Here is a 21,900-nt window from a genome sequence, read left to right as displayed (position 1 = left end):
GTTTTTCATGGATGTTAAGGTTATTCACATTTTTTATTCACAGCCCAATTTGACCTCATGTGGGTCAGACCAGAAAAATAATAACATAATAACCTATAAATGTACAAAAATGTGTCAAAAATGTACAACTATTTAAAAAACATGAGGGAAATTAAAAAAAAAAAAAATGAACAAAATAAACAAAAAGAAGAATAAAACGTACACAAAATTTGAGAAACATGAACCAAATAAACAGAAATAAACAAAAAAGAACAAAAAAAAATCAACAAAAATGAACAAAATAAAAACAAGAATAAAACACGAACAAAAAATTTGAGAAACGTGAACAAAATTAACAGAAATAAACAAAAAGGAAAGAAAAATCAACAAAAATGAACAAAATAAACAAAAACAAGAATAAAACATGTACAAAAAATTTGAGAAACATGAACCAAATGAACAGAAATAAACAAAAAAGAACAAAAAAAAAACAAAAAACAAAAATGAACAAAATAAACAAAAACAAGAATAAAACTTGTACAAAAAATTTGAGGAACAAGAACAAAATGAACAGAAATAAACAAAAAGGAACAAAAAAATCAACAAAAATGAACAAAATAATCAAGAACAAAACATTCACAAAAATTAGCAAAAAATTGAGAAACATCAACAAAATTATGTTCAAATTGCATTTACTTCAATTAAGACATTTCAGGTTGTTCATATTTATTCAGGTTATTCACATTTTTTGCAAAAGGACAATTTATAAATGTAAATATTTTCATGTAATTTTGCTTTTTTTATGAGGAAAACAGAGAAAACATTGGAGTTGTCATTATTTATAGATTATTATGATCATATTTTACTGCTCCGACCCACATGAGATAATATTGGTCTGTATGTGGAACCTGAACTAGAATAATTTTAACATCCTTGATTGTTAATATCTTCAGGATAATTTTTTTGCATTAAACAAATTCATCCCACGGGCCGAAGTGGACCCTTTGGTGGGCCGGTTTAGGTCAACGGGCCGTATATTTGACACCCCTGAGCTACAGTTTACTCATCTGTGATTAAAAAACTGTAATGACTACATGAAATAAAACATGAATTCTAATATCTGTTTTATAAATGACTGATTTTCTTCATAGAATTAAGGACAAAAACATCCTGTCTGTTAATAACTTGAGCCGATTAGTGAAAATAATGAAATAAGTCGGTTAGTGTGTTGTTTTTCATGTGTCGTTAGAAGAAAATCAGACTCAACAAATACACAAAACACAGTAAACGAAAAGTTAAAAGACAAAGAAGTGACGAAAGAGTCCAACGGTATCTGCAAAACCTGATTCACCTGCAGAAAAAACACTGAAACATGAAGATAATGATGAATAGGTTTATGAAAACATGATCTGTTCATGTAAGTGTCGATAAAATCAAACACATTTGGCTGAAGTTTTGCATAAAACTTCATTTTAGTGAGTTTTGTTTCTGTGAGTCCTGTGTATCTGCTTCATTGAATACACTTTTTGCATAATTCTATTATTAAAATGAAAATAAGTCAGTTGCAGAAGATTTCAGCCTTGATTAATATCTTCAAGATGCTTATTTTGTTCAGCTTTTAGTCTAAACACCAATAATATTCCATTTTATACAAACAAAAAATGAGACAAGTAGCAAATACCTGAAAACATTTATTACTTTCATTGGTTTTTAAACCAAATGTTCCACCACAGATCTGTTTAAAATGTATAAAAAGCTTCTCTGACATGAGTTAATGGATGGTTAATTCATTATTTCATGTCACAGAACAGAAAATGGGATTTTTAGGCTTTTTTTCAACTCATTTATGGAGAAAACCCATCCACTATTACACATTATATTTAGTTAATGATATATTTTCCTGAAAAAAAACAACTTTTTTCTTCTTCTGTTTTTTCTGTTTTCATATAATAATCTCAATTTATCACCTGCTTTTATGAACATCTACATGACCAGGAAAGTAAATATAAGAAAATACCTGATTTTCACTGAAAAATGCTAAATATAGAGGATAATATTATAATAAATGGGGGTAAATCACTGAAGACAGGTTATATGTATGTGGGAGTCACAACAATTACAGTTCTGTAATTTAAGGTGTTTTTGTAGCTGATGAATCTCCAAATTGAACCCAAGCAGTGCATGTAATTAAATTATTCAGATAATAATCTTAAAAAAAAAAAAAAAAGCTTAAATAATGATAAATAGTACGGAATGAACTAATTTTCTAGGATACTTTCGTAACACAAACATTTGTAGATGTCTATTAATTTAGTGTGACCTGTATTCTACACTAAAAAACTGATATTAAGGCATATTTTTTGTTCTTTTCTGCCACTGAGAATAAATAATCTTTGATTTGATAAATTAATCATTTACATTCTCAGTTTGAGGAAACAGTTTGCCCTTTAACAAGAAATACGTTGAAGTAGTGTTTTATTTTAAACTACAATCTATAATTTAAGTAAGGATTTTAATTTTTCTGCTGTTATTATATTGTTTTTAATATACATCTTCTTATTGACAATTAATAATTACATTAAATTATAGTTTCTTAGACCGTATTATGTAACAATATGTATGTAACATATACATATGAATATATATATCGGCTAAAATTTGCTTAGAGGTCTTATTTCTGTCTTTGTGCATAAGAAATCAATAGAAATGAATCCCCAAAGGAACTTTGTGTTGGTAAATGCAAATTATGCAAATTTACAGGATTTCAGTTCTGTTCAACATGTTGATGGTCATATGAACTATGTTTTCAGCTCAAAAATGTCCAATTTCATCACAATTAATGCAATATTTTCATGTCACAAATGGCCAAGTTATATTTTAACTGAATTTACCTGAAAAACAAATATTCTATTCTTCTAGATTCCCCAGTTTTTCTTACCAGATTCTATCCTACATATCACGTTTTATTTTTACAGGTTGTAATATGGAGTATGGTGCTGATCCATCCTGCTTATGTTACGCCAATACACACATTAAGAATGTCACACATCACTTTAAAATCAACAGTTTTCTAAAAAATAAGCATTTTTATAAAGAAATATCAATTCTGTATTGTTATTTACTCTTTAGTATGATGATAAACTATACAATAAATAATTCTGATCCTAGTTTTTGCACAGGGATCATTTGTGGAAACGGTGACATGGCTGCCGAGCATCAGTATGATGGGATCTGTAACAACCATGTCACATCCGTCCACTGCCACATTTTGTGTTTTTGTGTCAGCTGTTATTGTTTTAGATCCACAATACTAACATTTATGAATAAGAGGAGAATTAGCAATACTAAGTCTATAAGTTTATTACTAATAAAGTACTGGTACTGACCAGAGCATCATGGGTAATGTCATGTCCATCCACCAGCAAAAGTTTTCACATACACGTGCTATTCAAAATCCAATATTTCTGAAATAGAACTTCCACTGTCAAATAATATCAGTAGTCTGTGCACGATTGTATTAGCATTATTTCAACACAGTTCCATGCATTTCTTACAACTTTTTTTTTGACAAAAATGGCCACTCATTTGACCCCCTAAGGAAATTTTAGCCGACATACATATGTATCTACATATTATACACATTATATATAATATAGCTAGATAGCTAGATAGCTAGATAGATAGAGAGAGAGACAGACAGACAGACAGACAGACAGACAGACAGACAGACAGACATCTCCTACTGAGATCCAGGGAAGTGGAAGATTTTTGCTTTTTTACGTTAAACAACTGTCTTGATTGGAAACTGCATAATGCAATTTTTTTCAGACACATTTTTAAAATGATTTTTGATTTATCAATTAATTTTTTTAATTGAATGTCCTTTGCAATGGACAGCATTTGTTAGGTAAAACTGTCCAACTATTGTCCCCTGCAGAAGACAAAAATGCATTGCTGGGTCTCAGGAGGATATATTATGGATGTAATATATTTATGTGATTAGGTTTTTACTCCAGGTTCAATCTGCATTTTCACTAAAAACACTGACTTTTCTTTCTGAATTGTTTAATTCTTCATATTTTAAAATAGTTGGTTAAAGAGGTCAGGCACATTAAGTCTTTTTTGCTGCTTTTACATTTATTTCTATTCATGTAAATAATCCATCATGATAGTATTTTAATTATCTGTTCTATTTGACATAAACCTGACCTAAGCTTGATTGGTTTTTCAATGTTTTTGACATTAAAAAGCCTCATCGTCCTCTTTCATTCAGTCGTTTTCATCATGTTCATTTCTATTGAATTCATCTACATCCGGTCTTCCTATGTTTGACCTTTGACCTCTGTGCAGATACCGTCAGACCATCCTCTCTTTGCCGCCTCTTTCTTACTTGGTAGTGGTCGCTGGCAGCCTTGTCCGCCACGTTAAGAACGCCCAGAGAGCTGGCTCGCTTCATGCTGCACCCAGAGGCGTGACATGCAGGGAGGGGTCAGGGGTCAGTGAGGGGACAGGGGTCAAAGGTCAGGGGGTGGAGAGTCAGGTGTGAGGAGTTTAGCTGATGGTGATGACGTGTGTTTGTTACTGATGACATTTTCACACCAGGTTAGTGCAAAGGAAAACATTCAGCTCAGAATAACACACGTTTTCATATCATATAAATGAAAAACTATGACATTAAAACACACACTTTAATAAAAGTTTATTAAAGGTATTAAACACTAGAGCTGCAACAACTCAGTCCACTATGAAATGAATGAATAATTGAGACAAAAGTATAAATTCTTTAATTCCAGCGTGTTCAATGGGAATATTTTCTGTTTTTTTTCCTTCCATTTCACAGTAAACTAAAATTATTTGAGTTTAAACCAAGCAATTCATTCAAGGACGTCGTCTTTTGTCACTGTTTTCTGATTTTAGGGGATTTTTGATGCTAAAAACTGGTCATATCACTTCAAAATGGCACATAAAAATTAATGAATATTTAATAGTTGTGATCAGAACTGAGGTTGATTAGATTTATTACAGTTTAATTGGAAAATAACAGTAAATATATTGATTTTTTATAGCATCTTTTTTGACATTTATTGAGACATTTATAAAGTTTTTAACATGAGGCACAAGGTTTAAAATGTTTTCAGGGGAATTTTCTGTTTGTGCTTCTGTCTGTCTACAAAAACCAAGCAGTGATTTCATAAAACTAAAGTAGATCCAGATGACGAGGTGGATTTTAGAGTTCTTTTTTAATGATTAAATTAGAAAACTGTGGGGCCTTGGCGGAGGTTTACAAACCTATAGGTCCTTTAATTTTCATTACTGTGTCAATTATAAAGCACTATATACTGTTTTGACTGTAAATGAGTTACTGTGTTGAGCTGTGGGGAAACGTATATAAAACCAATACATACAATGCAGAAAAAGGCCATTAGACTGATGAATAATGCAGAATATAGGGACCACACATTAACTTTAAGATTACAAACTCTAAAGTTTACAGATTTGATTAGTTTAAAACAGCGTGACTAATATTTGAAACAAGACATACATTACTTCAAAATAAAATACAGAAATTGTTTTCAGAGAGAGAAGGCGAAAACTGAATTTACAAATATACTATGTCAGAACAACTGTAAAAAGGATGTTTCAATCACAGCGGTTAAATTATGGGACAGTCTAACAGACAAATTAAAGCAAAGTCAAATAAATAAATAAATCAGTTTAAAGGGATATTTAAATACAAATTTTAAATAAATATAAGGATGAGGAGAGGCAATTTAACCCAGGATGGTAATGGGAGTGTTTGAAGAAGAAAATATAGCTGTATGGTTTTATATTATAACTTGTGGTAGTTTTCAGAAACTTAGTGGCTGACCTGTTCTTTTTATGGACTGTATATACAGTTGCAGAAAAAATTAGAGACCATCAAAAGTCATCAAAAACAATGTTTATGCAATCCAGTACTAACTCCTGTGTGTATCATGTGACTAAAACAGACAGAAAAGAAAACATGGAATGTCTAAAAGCACTGTTTTTGTCAGTACAATGCTATAGATATTGATGTAAGAACTGAAGTGATTTTGGTTATTATCAAGAAAACATGGAAAATGGATAGATATCAGCTCCTGAATTAAACTCTGATGAGCTATTTTTGTTGTTATAATTATATTTGTCCAAACAAATCCACCTTTAGTTGTACCAGGCATTAAAATGAACTAGAAATTGAAGAAAACAAGGGTGGTCTAATAATTTTTTCCACGACTGTATATTAATCATGTAAAACTGGGGTAGGATAGTATAAACTCGGCTTCTTCCAACTCCATTTCGAACATTAATTATTGTTAAGGAGCCACAGTGAGTGTAGGGGCTTTGTTTCTTTTATGGTTGGCCTGTTGCCTTCGATATTCTGGAATGTTGTGTTTAAATTTGTGGTTTCTCTTTGCCTTTGGTTCACTTCTATATTTTATTACTCCGCCTCCTAAAGGGGATGGAAGGGGTGTTGATTTTGGTTTGGTTTGTTTCTTTGTTCTTCAACACTTTAGCAGCAAAACTATATGTTGAATTCATACCAAATTGGGTTTATAGATTGCCAGTGACCCAGAATAAATGAGGTTACATTTTGGGAAAAGTAGGTCAAAGTTAAAAAATTGTATGAATTTTTTAAATCTTTTTTTTCCCCATTTACTTATAATGGGCAAAATTTGTCTATGCTGATATCAGCACATGCATAGACATGACGACATCAGCTGGATCGACACCAAAATAAGCTATAATACGTACGAGGGGTGGAGTTTGTTGTGCCTGGTAGCACTCGTTCCAACTTATTACCTCCACCAAAGAACGGCAAAGGTTATGTTTCCAACGGGGTTTGTTTGTTTGTCTGTTAGCAAGGTAACTCAAAAAGTTACAGATGGATTTTGATAAAATTTTCAGGAAATGTTGATACTGGCACAAGGAACAAATGATTAAATTTTGGTGGTGATTGTGCGGGGGGGGGGGGGGTTGCTCTCCAAGTGCTTCTCTAGTATTTGATATTAAGTTTATCATTATTGTTATTAATGTAAAGTTTCAACTGCTACAGGTTTTTTGCAAAAGGAAAAGAGAAGATGCAACTTCCATTTTAGCAAAAACTGCTAAAAGGATATGAAACAACTAAGCTGTCGCAGTCGTGTTAAAGTGGACATTTCTGCAGCGCGTCGACTTCACTGAGCTGACGACGATGATGATGATGGTGGATATATCATCATCATTGTCGTCTCGCCGCCGGAGAGAACCAGCACAGAAAGGAAAATGGAAACCAGTGAGCACACAGATGAGGCATGCAAGTCCACATTAAAATGAAGAAGATTTATTCATAAATAAAAATCCAACAGCATAAAACTCTAAAACATGGAAACTGCCATGCAGACATGTGTTCTCCTCAAAATAAAAAGTCACAAAAAGGAACTGAAAATGATAAAAATCCATCGATGGGGTAGGACCCAACTGTTTCCAGGTGGAATAAAATAGTCCAAAGCCACAAAATGCAATAAATAAGTGTGAATAATAGTGGTTAAAACAAAAAAAAAATAAAAAAAATAAAAGGCATAACAAGCATGAATGCATTTCTAAAGCAGACATTAGTAGTTTGTCTCATTGCAGATGCTCTATGAATGTCACCCGTTGCAGGAAGTGAGCGAAGTTGCATCGTTTTCCCCGTTGCATTGTTCTGTATCTGCACTGTTCGTTGCACAGTGATTGAACAGTTTTTTTTTTTTTTTTATTCTATGATGCTTGGTTGAGATTTTGTTGAATTAACCGCTGTACAGGTGCAGTGTGGGTACAGAAGGGGAAAACACAAAGCTCCCTCTGTTGCCTCATGTGCAAACAGCTTTAGTTACATCAGTTCACCACCAGCAGAGTAAAGCCAATCCCTTCTTATATTTTTGTGTTGTTTTTTTTTTTTTTTGGTTAGTAGCCAACGCCAGCCGCCGCCCCAAAGGCTGGACTCGATCCTCCAGTGCATAAAGTCGCCTAGTGGTGGGTCTGTCAGGTGTCTGGTGGGAGTGGGAGTGGGGGGGGGGGATAATTACCCGGGGTTTTTGGGCTCAGTGTCTCGTGACGAGCTGCCGCCTTTCAGCTTTCGGACCAGTTTCTCGCTGCTGCGGCGAATGGACGCTCGCAGTTTACTGAAGGAGCCGCTCCTCTTCAGCGAACCGGAGCCGTCCTGACAGGAGACCCACAGGTTACACAACCACAGACACACAAACACGCACAAACACAAACACACTGTGGACGAGTGTATCAGTGTCTGACCAGGATAACAGTGGAGACGAATGAAGGGGGATTCTAGTCGTTACAACCTGTTCCGTGTTTATTTAGACAATTAGGACATGATCAAACTTGTCCAAATGCTCCAATTTATGGACTTTTACGTCGTTATTTAGTCAGTTTTTAATTCTGGATGAAGCCAGTTCTTCCTGGGTTTTCCTTTTTAATCAGTTAATCCCATGAGAAAACCAAACTAATAATAATAAATAAAAATTTCTAGTAAATGTTTGTCAGTTCTAAGATTCCTTATGATGATGTAAATTTTAAAAACAGGTCACAAATGTATCATCTACTTTTAGAATTGGTTTTTTTTTATGTTATTTTCTTTTTTTTTTATTTTATTATTTTAGAACTGCTAATGTACTCAGTCAAACATACAGAAATAAAGCATTTGTTGGGACCTATTTTCAGCGGCGGATTAATCCAAAGTGTATTAATGGTAGTAGCGCGGCAGGAGGAGGAACATGTGAGACTCTTTTAAAAGTTTTTTGGACAAACGAGGCCAAATAAATGTGTAATTAAATCATTTATTGGAACAAGTGGCCTGTTACTGATACAAATGAACCACTACTTTTTTGATAATTATACTTAATAACAGTAAATCTAATATTAAAACCTAGAGTAAAGTCTGTTAACTCCTTAATAGGGGTGTGTATTGGCAAGAATCTAGCAATGTGATACAAATCACAATACTAGGATCACAATATATCACGATACTGTTAAAAAGGCAATTTTTTAAATTGGTTTTGTTTGTTTTTAAAAGATTATTTCCTGAAAGAATGGAATTACACCAGAAATATGTACAAATACTAAACACATTTTTTATTTGATCACAACAGGATCTAATGCTATATCATAAAATATTCCTGTGTTAAAACTTAAATTCTGTTTTACAGACATTACAGTTTAAGATCCTGTTCAAATGTTCATATTCTATTAGTTCAGAACTAACATCATAATATTATTTTTGTGCAATCCCAACAAAGGAACTACCATTATTTAATAAGAGTGTTAAATAATAATAAATAAAATATAAACAAAAAAGAAAAACAAAAATGAACCTCCACAAGATCTGCATTTGAATAAATACATAAAAATATCGATGCAGTACTTTTTAATTTCGATACAGTATTGTGAAATGAAATATCGCAAAACATTGCCAAACTGATATTTTCTTACACTCCTACTCCTTAATGCATTTATTTAGTCTCATTTATGAAATACTAAATGTGTCAAAAAAGTGGAACACTTCAGTTTTCTTTCTTCCTAATATCATGAAAAACCTCTGAGTAGAAAATGAATGAATGATGCATAGATGATTCCTGTGATATTCAGATGTTTCAGTGACGTCAGTGGACATAAACGCCCTCTATACCAGTGGTGCTAAACCAGTTTCTATTTGCAGTTCCACTTTAATATTGACGCCTGAAGAGCATATGACAAAAGATTCTCATTCACACCTACTTTCATGTATTTGTAGCTAAAATGAGCATTTTTAGGTTGAGCACAGAGACAATGTTTAGTGCAGTCAGAGGCTCTGACTAAAAAGGATCAGTCAAGTAAAATAAACTTGCGGGTCGACCAAAAAACAGGATTGAAATGGAACTGAATCAGGTTTGAGTTGCACAATAAACACGAATGTTCCAGTTGAATGACCTTATTTCGTTGCCTGATAGTCAGTAGCTGTGGCTCTTTATCAAGAAATGAAAAAACTGACACTAAAAATTATATTTCAGAGTAAATGTGGTCTCACTAAATGTTTATTTTATACTGAAAACACCTGAGATGTATGACTTCTTTATCATGCATGTTAGTATATTTCTAGTTTTCTTGAAATTTTAAAGAAATAAAAAATGTATTGTTTTTTGAGACATCATGTACATATTTTCATATTTCCTGTTTACACACACACAAAGTGATGGTGTAATCTATCAAACATAGTCCTCTTCAGAAGACCAGTTTCATCTACTCAATATAATATTTTAAGGCTGCAGGAAAATGATAAAGAAAGTTATTTGATGCACAAATTCACTCTTACAGCAGAGGGTATTTGTGGAATGAGTTGTAATGGTTCATCATTATAACAAACTGACACCCTGTCCATTGTTGGTTTTGTTGTTTTCATGGGTTTTGTTAACAGACACATGGTTTAACATCATATAATGTACGTTCATGGCAGATTCCTTCATATCATCTCCTGTTGTTCGTTGATCAAACACCAATACTCACATATTCAAGGGTGAAATGCATAAGAAACCTCAAGTCACCAATGCACAGCTTCATGTGCACATGATGCAAAAAAGGCAAATGCACAATCAAATGCAAACCTGAAAACACAAGAGTCACTCATTTTTGGTGCTTGTTTATGAAATAACCTTGAATTTAACTGAATATGTTACTGATAAATTAAACAGATGCTATAATAAAGATTCATCTGATCAAATAACTGAGAGAAAAGGAAAGTATTTCAAAATCTGAAAACTTTTTTAGTGCTTTCTTAGTTTATTAATTTATTTATTGTATTTTACTTTTAGAATCGCTCTAGATTCATCTTGGTTGTGCGTTAAATTCTACAATTTTTCTGATTAAATTCAAAACAGTTCAGAAAAGCTGCTACCCATCAGAGACACGTTCTTTACAGACAGTATCACTCTTAACTGAAATTCCTTATATATTCTGACTAAATACTAAGTAATTTTTAATTAAATATTAACCTGATAGAGATTAAGACAAAACATAAAGAACATTATGTATAATGTATTGATAAATATGCTGTAATTATTGAAGAAAATTGTTGAATTGTTGAGTCTGTTTGTATGACTGTACTGCCATGATAATATTGTTGTGTATAATTCAATTACTGCATAATGTATTAGTTGTGGTTGAATGCTAAAATTAGGAAAAATGTATTGTTTGATTCTTGTTTTAAGTTAGTGATAAAGGTATAAAAGCCCTTGAGGGGTAGGATTAAATAAGTTTATACTTCTTCCTACTCCTTTTAGACCGTGCAAAATTCAGACTTGCACGTACTTGAAGATAGATTCTGTTCATTTAAATATTATTTTGTTTTTGTCTTAATTTGCTTCATTTTGTTTCTTTGCATGTTCGAAATAAATAAATGTAAAAAAAAAAAAAAAAGCTGAAACATCCCACATTGGAGAGGAGGTTGCAGCGATTAAATATCTACCATTTCCACAATGATTTTAAGAAAAAAAAAAATCAATTCTAACAATGTCCTACAAACAAATCAATTATTCCATTAAGAGTTGCAGCTGATATCAAATGTTTGAAACAGGGATGCATTATGTGTAAAACTCTTGGCTATTTCTTTGGTTTTTGTCATTATTTATCCCCTTAACAAAGAAATCTTCATTACAGATATGAAAATAGTTATTACTTAAAAGTCTTTCAGTCCGTCATCACATTATAACTGAATTACAGTGATTCAACACACAAATTTATGAGGAAAAAAAAAACTTTAAGATAACATGACAAGTGTATTTCAGTGTATTTGTGTATATTTCAGTGCATTCCTAGTTTAAAATACTGGACTGTTATAGCTTATGTCCAGTCCTTACTGAGTTCATTGTCTTGTTGCTTCTGATAAAGTTCATACTGAGTTTAAAGGAATAATAGTCTGACATCAACCTGCTGTGAATGCATTATTTCTGCACCTTTTCCACAAAACTTCTAGTAATTCTGCAGGTGACACTGTCAAACCATCTCCGAGTCTTCAATAAACCAGTGAAGTGCCAGTTTTTTTAACATCTGTCACCTCCTTTCTGAGTCTGTGGAGTCGAATTGCTGCTGCTGACAGGGTGTTAAAGGTTATAAAAAGGCGAACACACACAGAGAAGGGACACACAAAGAGGCGACGGGCACAGATTCAGGTGAGCAAAGAGTCGAGGTTTTATTAGAAGTTAAGAAAGACAAACTTGTAAGATGCACAAACAGGACACGACACGCAGAAGATTAGTAGCAGGAGCTCAGAACAGAGACAAAGAGAAGGCTTTAATCCCCAGGTTCCCACCAAATGCATCCCTCCCCGTCCCTGACATCTATGTACACAGATATACAGAAGGTCAACAGGCTGGATGCATGAGGCTACGACTGAACGCCGACACCGGTAGGGTTTTACCGACTCTATAACGTGGACAGTGAATCCGTCGTGCATGAAGCCTGTTACCTGGAACGTGTCCATCTCACATCACGATGACGTATGTGTGAAATCAGTGCAGTTTGACACTACTGACTAAACTCTAATAGGAACCGAAACCTACAGAGTGTCATGGTCATGCTGACATCGACCTATTTTATTTGTTTATTTAGTACTTATTTACAGCGTGTGAAGTCACTATGACCACCACTAATGAAGATAGATGTGAATTGAACTGGAGCACAGAAAGACATGGAGGCAGGAAGAAAGAGTAGAAAGCTATGACTGTCACATTTTATACCCGGAAGATTTATTTATTTATTTATTTATGTGCATGTATTTTTATGTTGTTACTGAACTGTGATGGTAACAGAATGTACTCAACCTTCACACCCGCTGATGTTAAAAAGGTGGATTTTTCAGTCAGATTTTTGGTGTTTTGATCAAATGTTCTGACACATTTTCTTCTGAATCTTGTCTTCTGCACTCGGTATAAAATATAAGACAGTATTATGGGTTCAGGCTACACAATATCACCTCGGTTCATCCTCTCAGACGCGGGATGTCGGTCTGTGCCAAGAACGACATTGGTGTTTTTATCTCTTATGGTGTGTTGTGTTACAGTGGCTGATGATTGGTCCTGTATGAAGCCTCATGACATTCAGATACCAAGACCGACATGTTGGATATTTTTTCTTCTGTGATGGGATTCGGTTACTTTTGTGATGCTGATCAACAGAAGTACAGAGCGCTCTATTGTATGCAGGGTTGTTCCTCGATTGAGAATTATGAGGTGGCCACATCTATCAAAGTTTACTCCACAGATTGAAACCACTTTTTTAGTAGTTAAAATAAGCCTCTGTTGAACTAAAATGATGTTGATTTAATGAAATAACTCTCCTTTTGTGCTCAAATATATACAATTACCAGGAACAATGACACACTTTTGCTCAATGTTAATATTTCAGACTGATTAATGTCCAGTTTTTATTTTACTTTTAGCTTATTGCTGGGCTTAATTTACTTAATCATGGTTTTGAGATATTACTTTGGCTGAAGATAAATTAAAATGAAGCTTGTTTGCTTTTTATAACATAAGTAGTGAATGAGTTTCTCTAAACATGTGAGGTGTATAGTCTGAGTAAAGAAAGTGTTTCTCAGTCACTCATATTGTCTTTTGTTTAAAATCACAAATGATCCATAGCAAAAAACAAAACAAAAACAAGATATCTTTTTTTTTTTTTGGTTGCATCACCCCACTCTGTCTTGTTGGTGTATGTTTTAAATCAACTCATGGTCAGTTCAGATCTAATTTTAGGGTTGAACGTGACTGAAATGTTCAGCAAAGACATTTTTTAAAAAGATTTTTAACACCTGATTTTAACATTTATTATACTTATTTAGCATTTCTTTCTACTAAGACCATTACCAGACAGAAATATGATTTTCCTGAGGAGAAAATGGAGTATAATCTTTCTTGTAGGTCAACAAATAGACAGTTTGCTTCACTGATTTTTTTTTTTTTTTTTCCTCAAAACGTCCAACTGTCTAAACTAAAAGTACTTGTTTGATAAAGTAACCTGGATTTGATGTCATAATTCCCATTTTCTTCAGTTATATAATTAGTCAAATTTGTAAAATACGTTGCCTGTGAAAAGTGTTGAATGTTTGATACAAAATCACAAATGATCTGATCCGGAAACTGAGGGATCGACAAACCACGGTGTCCTCTTTGTGCGATGCGTGAATCCAAAGTTTCTTTTTTTTTTGGCTTTTCAGAGCAGAAAGGAAGTCAGCTGTGAGCGTCTCCGTCCAAATGAACAGATGGCGTTTGGTCATTTCTGCAGAATTTATGACTCGACTCTGCTCTTTTTCAGATATGGATGAAACTCTGAACCGAAAAATGTAAATACTGTGTAGTCTGAACCCAGATTTCTAACACATTCATGCTCCTATTGTGTCATTTAAAGCTGTTGTGTTGTGATAAAGTGGTAAAGTGTTAGGATAGGATAGAAGGCGGATAGATTTCACTTGAAGTCATAGTGTCCGTGCTCCAAACAAATCCCTCTACGACCTATTCGATGACTCTACAGCTGATATGAAAGCACAGTTTAAAGACACTGTGACAGAAGGAGAGGAAAGAGAAAAGCAGAAATAACACGGTAAGAAGTACAAGTTCAGTGTAGCTCTAAATAAACATCACCCCCGTCCTCCCCGACCCACAGCGGATACACACAGCTGAGTACAGAGCTCCACGACAACAAAACAAGCAGGTTACAATTCAACGCTCAGGCTGTCCTCCCCGCCACCCCCGACAAAAAAACGCTTCACCCCGGAAATGCAAAAGCGCTCCGGACGGACTCAGTGTGGAGAGAATCCCACCGGAACCGGAGGAGATAAGAGAGGAAGGAGGGGTTTCAGAGCTGAAGAAAACCGCAAAGCTGAAGGGGGTTGAGGCGAGGTGAGGCGAGGCGAGGCGAGGCGTCCGTCATGCAGAAGATAAGAAGTGTTTAGAACCATTACAAGGCATCTGGAGTTATGCCTGCCGGTAAGACGGAGCAGGAAGAGAAAGGAGGTCATACATGAGAGAGAAAAGACAGTGAGATGTGGTGGATAGGATGAAAAAGAGGATGGGGGTTAAAGAGAAGAAGGAGGAAGAAGATTAACAACGAGGTGGACAGAGACATCAAATAGTTTCTAGATCAGATGCTGCATTTCTCCATCACATATTAAACACAGGCTGGGTTTCCATAATATGTAAAGTCAATTTCAAGAAAACTGTCGGGGAGTCACAAAAATGATAATACGATTTATGTGTGTGTCCGTAAACTGACTTGGAGTAATTTGAATTGCACTGTGGTACCAGCAGGTGGCGCTGTAGACTATGATACACATGGCTCTAATAAATGGAGTCGAAGATCAAGACTATTCTGTTGCTGTTTTTGATCTAAAATGGCAGCGATGTGTTTGTTCGTCGATTAGACCGAGGAATAAAACAGTCTCCTCATCAACTTATCAGTCAGAATTAATTAGTAAAAGGTGTCATAATTTCTTCCATGTGCATTTACTGTTTGGTCAAAAACAAAAAACAGCTAAAACCACCTCAAGCAAGTAAAATACACTGCTTTTTTCTTTCAAAATTTGGGATGTTCCATTAGCCTTTTCCATTGACAGTTATGGAAATGCACCTACAGAGGCTTAAATGCACCATCCAATATCAATAAACCAGCAGCTGTATCTGAAATATAGCAAAATTTGTTTTCTTTCTTTCTTAGTGTATTACCATGAAAATCACATTTTTTACTATCTGTTTGTCTGTATTCGGTGGAAATAAAGCACATTTACTCAAATCCTGTAAACAAGTATACTTTGAGATATTTTACTTACTCTAATTACTTTGAATTTTTTGTTGCTTTATACTTCTTACCCACTACTTCTCTGGTGCCAATACTGTACTTCCATTACATTTATTTAAAAACTTTAGTTATTTTTTACAGCAACTATTAGAAAGGAGGTTTATTAAGTACAAGTTTTCTCTTTTTCTTGTTATAGTTCTAATGTTCAGATGCAGATTGTATGGGTCAAATTACACTATCTTTTCTGATCTGGTGCTTTATTATGAATAAATAACAGCTAATAATCAATATCAGTTTTACAGATACATATCAACTTCATCTAACCCATAGGGGATATTTGTTTTACATCAAGAAAATAATGCAAAGACAAATAAAAGATGAAACTAAACCTACCATCAGACTGTACAATACTTCTGTTATTTGGTTTTCTTTCTTTTCTGGAGCTGATGGATTAATGAACTGCCCCCTGGGGAGAAATAGAGTCGATCTGTAGCTATGTCTTTTTTTTTTTTTTTTTTAATCCATTTCATCTTTGAAGCACTAACCTGTATGAAAGTTACTACAACTGAAGTGTGATTGAGCAGCATGGCAGAGACACAGTTCCAAGGTTTTGCCACTAGATGGTGCCTTTGTAATTTTTTTTGTGATGGAGAGATACTGTGTATGAGTCTGGGATATTAATAACTTACACCAAGGGGAAAAGGTGAAGATTTGTTAAAGAAAACACACACAGACAGGTGGCAGATGCAAGAGGAAGACACATGAGAGCAGCCAGACATCTGATGATTTTAACCAGTGACATTTCCATCATTTATTGAAGGTGTAAAATTAACACACTTCTCCGCAGTCAGATCATGTATTTTGCTTGTGTGGCTGATGCTGAACACAGTAATTATTGCTGAAAATGTGACCTTTCAGTAACAAAACAGCCACGAAAACCACCACTTTTCTGAGTAATAACAGCTTTCAGAGTAGATCTGGCATGAGTTAACGGATTCATAACCTGTATTTTTTTTGTCTGTTGTGTTTCTTTTAGACTTGATGTTATCTAAACATCCATTGCTCTTACTTTGACCTCCTGCCTGGCTGCTAACATGCCCAAAAAAAAAAAAAAAAAGCAAGAAAAGAAACCAAATAAGGCCAGACATGACTCTTCACAGTTCCAGGTCGTCATCACACAAATGGGAAGGACAGATGCATATGTACAGTAACAACACAGATCACAAACATCAACAAAGTGAGAAGGAGTACAGTACAGAGCCCGTGTTGATTCAGATGAACAGCCTGATGAGTCACAGTGGGTGTCACAGAACTTATTTATACTGGAGAGATGTTTTTCGCACCTGTCTGCCGAACGAGCTGTGAAGTGGAAGTGATGATTTTCTCTGACAGGTTGAGGGGAAAAAAATATTGCAGTGAAAAGATAAACTGGAGCGAGCCTGGGCATGTAGTCAATTTAATGTAGGCGACTGAAACAGTGTGTATATATATAAGCCTAGACGACTGGGAAGTATTTTACATCCCACATCCATGGTACTGAAATGAGTGTCCTTGTTTATTATATGCTGAAAATTTTACCCATCAGTTTATTTTAAGTTGCGTCTTGGTCTGAGCAAAAGCATCACCTCAAGAGGTTGTGAAATAATGTCATGTTAACATCTCATTTATTTATGTATTTTATTATCATCTTTTGTTTTTATTATTGCACTTGATTTCACAGATTTTATTTAATTCTATTATTGCATCTGTTTTTCATTGATTGTTGATTATCGGAGCAGCTTTAAGTAATAGCACTGAGAACAATAAATCGTAAATTGTTCATATCGTATCGTTTCCTTTGGCTCCATGTTTGTTTCAGATCCCATAACCCCATATTTCTGGTCTGGCTCCAGTTAGGCAGCTGAAATGTTTGATTTTAGATTTTTTTTTTTTTGATAGTTTCAGTTTGTTTTTAATAACTTATTTGATACAGAAACTTTATTCATCCCTGGGGGTAACTTCAATGTGATTTTATAATAACGAGTGATTGACAGCTGTAATAACCAATCACAGCCCTGAAGCCATCAAACTTGTGGCCAGTAATCAGATGTGTCCTGCATCTCTGCTGCACAGTCTGTGGCTACAAGTGTCAGCACAACGGAGTTCACTTTTATGCACAGTCTATGGGTGCTACATATTATTAAAGGTATCATTATTGACAGATTTTCAAAGGGCTGGATTCCAGTGTTTTCCTTAAGTTTATGGAGGACTTCATTTCTACGGTGTGGGGGGGGTTTGGAGAGCTTACTGAAATACAATACTACATTTTCTAACAACCGACATATGACTTTCCATCTGTTTAGAGCACTACTATTATCATACCTGGGCATAAAATTTGGAAAAAAGCTACAAATGGTGGGTAATATTCTGTCTGTACTCAGTGCGTGAATGTTTGGTCGTAACTGTAGTTTTATATTCACTGCTGTAGATAAATTTGGTATAATGCATCTTTCCTCATAGGATTTTGAGGTCTTCTGTGCATGACTCCTATTACTTGAAAAAACTAAACTTACAGAGAATGAAAGTGCAAGTGTAAGTATAATTCATAAATGTCATAATAGTAACAGCAGCCAAAGAGCTGAAGAAGTCCACTGAGGAAAAACAAGTCATTAAATCTGGGGAAGTCATTTAATTTGTTTTGTTGCTCTTCACAGTAGTGTTTGACATTAATTTGATTTAAATTGGCAAAAATGTCTTGGGAGCAGCACAAAGCCTTATACAGGCTGAAAAACCTGCAGTTTATTGTTCAAGTTTATTTATAATGTTACATATCATGTTACATGCTTGTTGTTTGCATTGAACACCTCAACAGGAAACTACTTCTTTTTCCATTTTTCTTTTTTGTTGTATAGATCATTTCTTTCGTGCTACTTTTTATTATGCCAGAATGTAGCAACTGAAATACACAATAGTTTCACCCTGGGATTAATAAAGTATTCTGATTGATATTCATCAGGTGCCTATTGCTGGTAAATATCACTATCAATTGATCGCCCAGGCCCAGCTGCATTACAGAGAAATAAATGCCAAATTCTAATAGAAGGAAATACTATGAATGCTTAACTTTGAGCACATACATCTCTGGCTCACATTCTGATATAAACAAACTGGAGATGATCTGATGATGTGAGACAGTGTAATTGAAGCCGAGTGCTAAAAACATGCCGACAGGACACGTAAACATCAATGTGTCTCACACCAAACCTGTCAGAGCCACAGCCCGAGGTACAGCAGGCTGGAGGAGAATGCTGATTGGTTGTGCAGGGCACTATGACTACTGTTGCTATGTGAGCAGCCTACAGCGACCCTACATCTACACGTTGTGCCACTGCAGACACTAACAGGCTGAGAAAATACTGCAGATAGTGAAGAACAAGGAGGAGAGAGAGGCGTCACTGCTACAGAAGAAGTTAGATGGATGTTAACATGTGTCATCAGCTTTTATGTGTTTAGAGACTCAAAGTTAGTTAGAAATCTTCTAAAAGAGGGGAGTTTAGTAGAAAGGAGTGTTTATTACGACCAAAGCACTACATAAATGTAAATCACTACAACTAAAGCATCTAAGATCCTGTCAAGTAAGTGTCTGAACAGAGCAGCTGCTCTCACTTGATCTTATTAATCAAAGTCTGACAGTGAAGCTTTAGCTACTGCAGTAAAGTCATTCTGACAGTCAATCAGCATCATCAGTGCAGCAAAATGACCCTTCTACAATTATTTATAGGTAAGACAGGATTTACAGCGACGCCTGTCCGCATCAGAGACATTTATTAAAGGCTGAGGAAGAAATCACAGAGTATCTTTCTTGACAAAAGCCAATGAAAAAGCCAGATTCATTGAACATGATTTAAAGGGTATTTTGATGTTCTTTTTGTTAAACATTTAAACACTTTTAACAGCAATTTTCACCTAAGTATAGCCTAGTTATATATGAGGCTTTTTGGGGGTTTAACACTCGGCAAAAACTCACACAAACTCTCTCACTTACTCTTGCTGCAAAGAAATTCATTAAACTCTGATTTGGTCTGTGGTTGTTAGTTCAAGTTTAATAAATTTCAGCCATAAGTGAGACAGTGTGTGGGAGTTTCACCTTTATCCAGTATATTTGAGACGTTTTCCATACTTTCCACACTTGGGTAGGAACCCTGGTTTTTGTTGTTAAAGACCCAAGAAAATTTACAAAACCAGTAAAACTATCAAAAAGAAGTTAATAATTGGGAATTTCACTATCAGAGCAGTTTACTTTGAGTGTGGCTTTTGTCCAGAGAGATGCAGTTATTTCTGACGTCAACAGCTCTTCGGTTTGCAGACTCTGAGTAGCGTGTCGGGGGCTGTGTACTGTACTTACCCCGTTCCATTCCACGCTCATACTCACTTCCTCGCCACCGTCTGGCCCGCTCTCGTACTTCACCGTGTCGGAGGTCAAGCTCTCGCGGCTTCGCTGTTTCTCGCGGGCCTCCGGCTCGCTCAGGACCTCCGCCACGCGCTGCTTATGCACATTGTCCAGACCCTGATCAACACACACACGACAGCAATAAATCTAAGTTCATCTAATCCAATTAACACTGAAGCTGAGCATCTCTGACCACCTGCAGCTTCGGTTCACTGTCGCACACAACCGCAGTGCACAGCCAACATTAACAAGAACCAATTCAATCAATCCAATTAATATTAAAGCGATAGACTTCAACCACCTGCTACAATAAACCAGGAACATTCTCACCACACAAAACTAAGTCAGTGACTAAAGTAGATCAGCCTGTGAAGTTCAATTCCTGCAGATCATGTCTTTAATCACCATGATCAAATTGTCTTGAAAAAAAACTCTTGTGACAGTTTTGGCCTGTATGATATTTTTGTCTGTTACAATCTGTTGTCAACTGGTTTGGGGCTTTGGGTATTTTTTTTTTGGTAATGTTGATGCTGATTTAAAGAGCGCTGATCTTATGTTGTTTTATTTTTCCACCTGATAAAATATTGATAAAGTATTTAATGCTGAACTTAAATGATAATTTGAGACTATGTTTACAACATCTGTTTGCTTAAGTTGCTAAACTGATTTTAAATAAAGTATGTATCATCAATAAAATAATGTTCACTGGAAATTAAAAAACAAAATTTTAAATGTAAAAAGAAGTCATCAATGAAAAATCTAACTTTCTATGTACACATAAAACATATCAGGAAATAGTAGTATCTCTGTTTATGAGAGATTTTTTTTTTTTTTTTTTAAATTTCACTTTTTGTTTCTGGCCGTTTGAAAAAAAAAATTACTAATGCTGTGAAATAATCCTGTTTTTCTCAAAATGGCATTTAAATCACAAGTTATGATGATCACTGAGTTAGGTTTTACTATTATACAGTCACAAATTCTGGCTGTGTTGTGTCAGAAAAGATCTAAGAAGAGAGGAATAAAACAACTGCAGAGCTGTTCTGAGGTCAGTGTCACAGAAATGTCTTAACATGTCATAGAGGATTCAGACATTCTAAACATTATGTCAGGGTGTAGTGAGACATCCAGAGCGTGGCGTCAGCTGTCATCCACTTTGTCACACTACATGAGATAAAACAATTGATGGATTGTTGTGCCTGACAACCACCGTCATTCTCAACTCCTCTGTCTGATGAGATTGCAGTCAAGCTGATATGTTTTATTCTGAAACTGGTTTTAAATATTAAAGGACAGTAGAAACTAATAAACGATATGATTAGAAAAAAGAAAACAGAGAAATAATGTAGAAAACCATGAAAATAATCATCCTGTAAAACTATCTTTTAAGATATAAAGCTTTCATCTATGAAATCATTACTAAAACATCAAACTCAGCAGAATTTCTCTTCAGGAACATGTTGGGAAAGTAAAGCAGCCTGTGTAGACCAGTATTCTTCCTACAACACAGTGCAACTGACACACACCAACCAAGAGAAAAAACAAAACATAAAGTGGAAGAATAGAAAGCAACAGGTCAGCAAGATGCACAACACTGATGGTAGACTAGATAATTACCATCAGTTTTAAAAAGTGGCATTAAACAATTTAAACTATTCATAAAACCATCAATAATCTGA

General features: G+C 34.8%; 1 protein-coding gene across 3 annotated transcripts in view; it reads right to left on the bottom strand.

The window, feature by feature from the left end:
• Positions 1-21,900, bottom strand: part of klc1a (kinesin light chain 1a) — an 80,880-nt gene that overhangs the window by 916 nt on the left and 58,064 nt on the right. The window contains exons 13-15 of one of the 3 annotated variants that reach the window (XM_030125858.1): positions 20,180-20,341; positions 8,046-8,179; positions 4,370-4,436 (exon numbers count right to left, since the gene is read on the bottom strand). In XM_030125858.1, coding sequence (XP_029981718.1) covers positions 4,370-4,436; positions 8,046-8,179; positions 20,180-20,341 — 363 coding nt within the window. Of the gene's footprint in view, positions 1-4,369; positions 4,437-8,045; positions 8,180-12,168; positions 14,982-20,179; positions 20,342-21,900 lie in introns of those variants that run through there. The other 2 variants (XM_030125859.1, XM_030125860.1) reach the window with 2 other exon arrangements.

Source organism: Sphaeramia orbicularis, chromosome 22, assembly GCF_902148855.1.
Source record: "Sphaeramia orbicularis chromosome 22, fSphaOr1.1, whole genome shotgun sequence".
Classification (NCBI taxonomy): Eukaryota; Metazoa; Chordata; class Actinopteri; order Kurtiformes; family Apogonidae; genus Sphaeramia; species Sphaeramia orbicularis.
The sequence above is the reverse complement of the archived record's forward strand: the minus strand, read 5'-3'. Positions and strand labels throughout refer to the sequence as shown.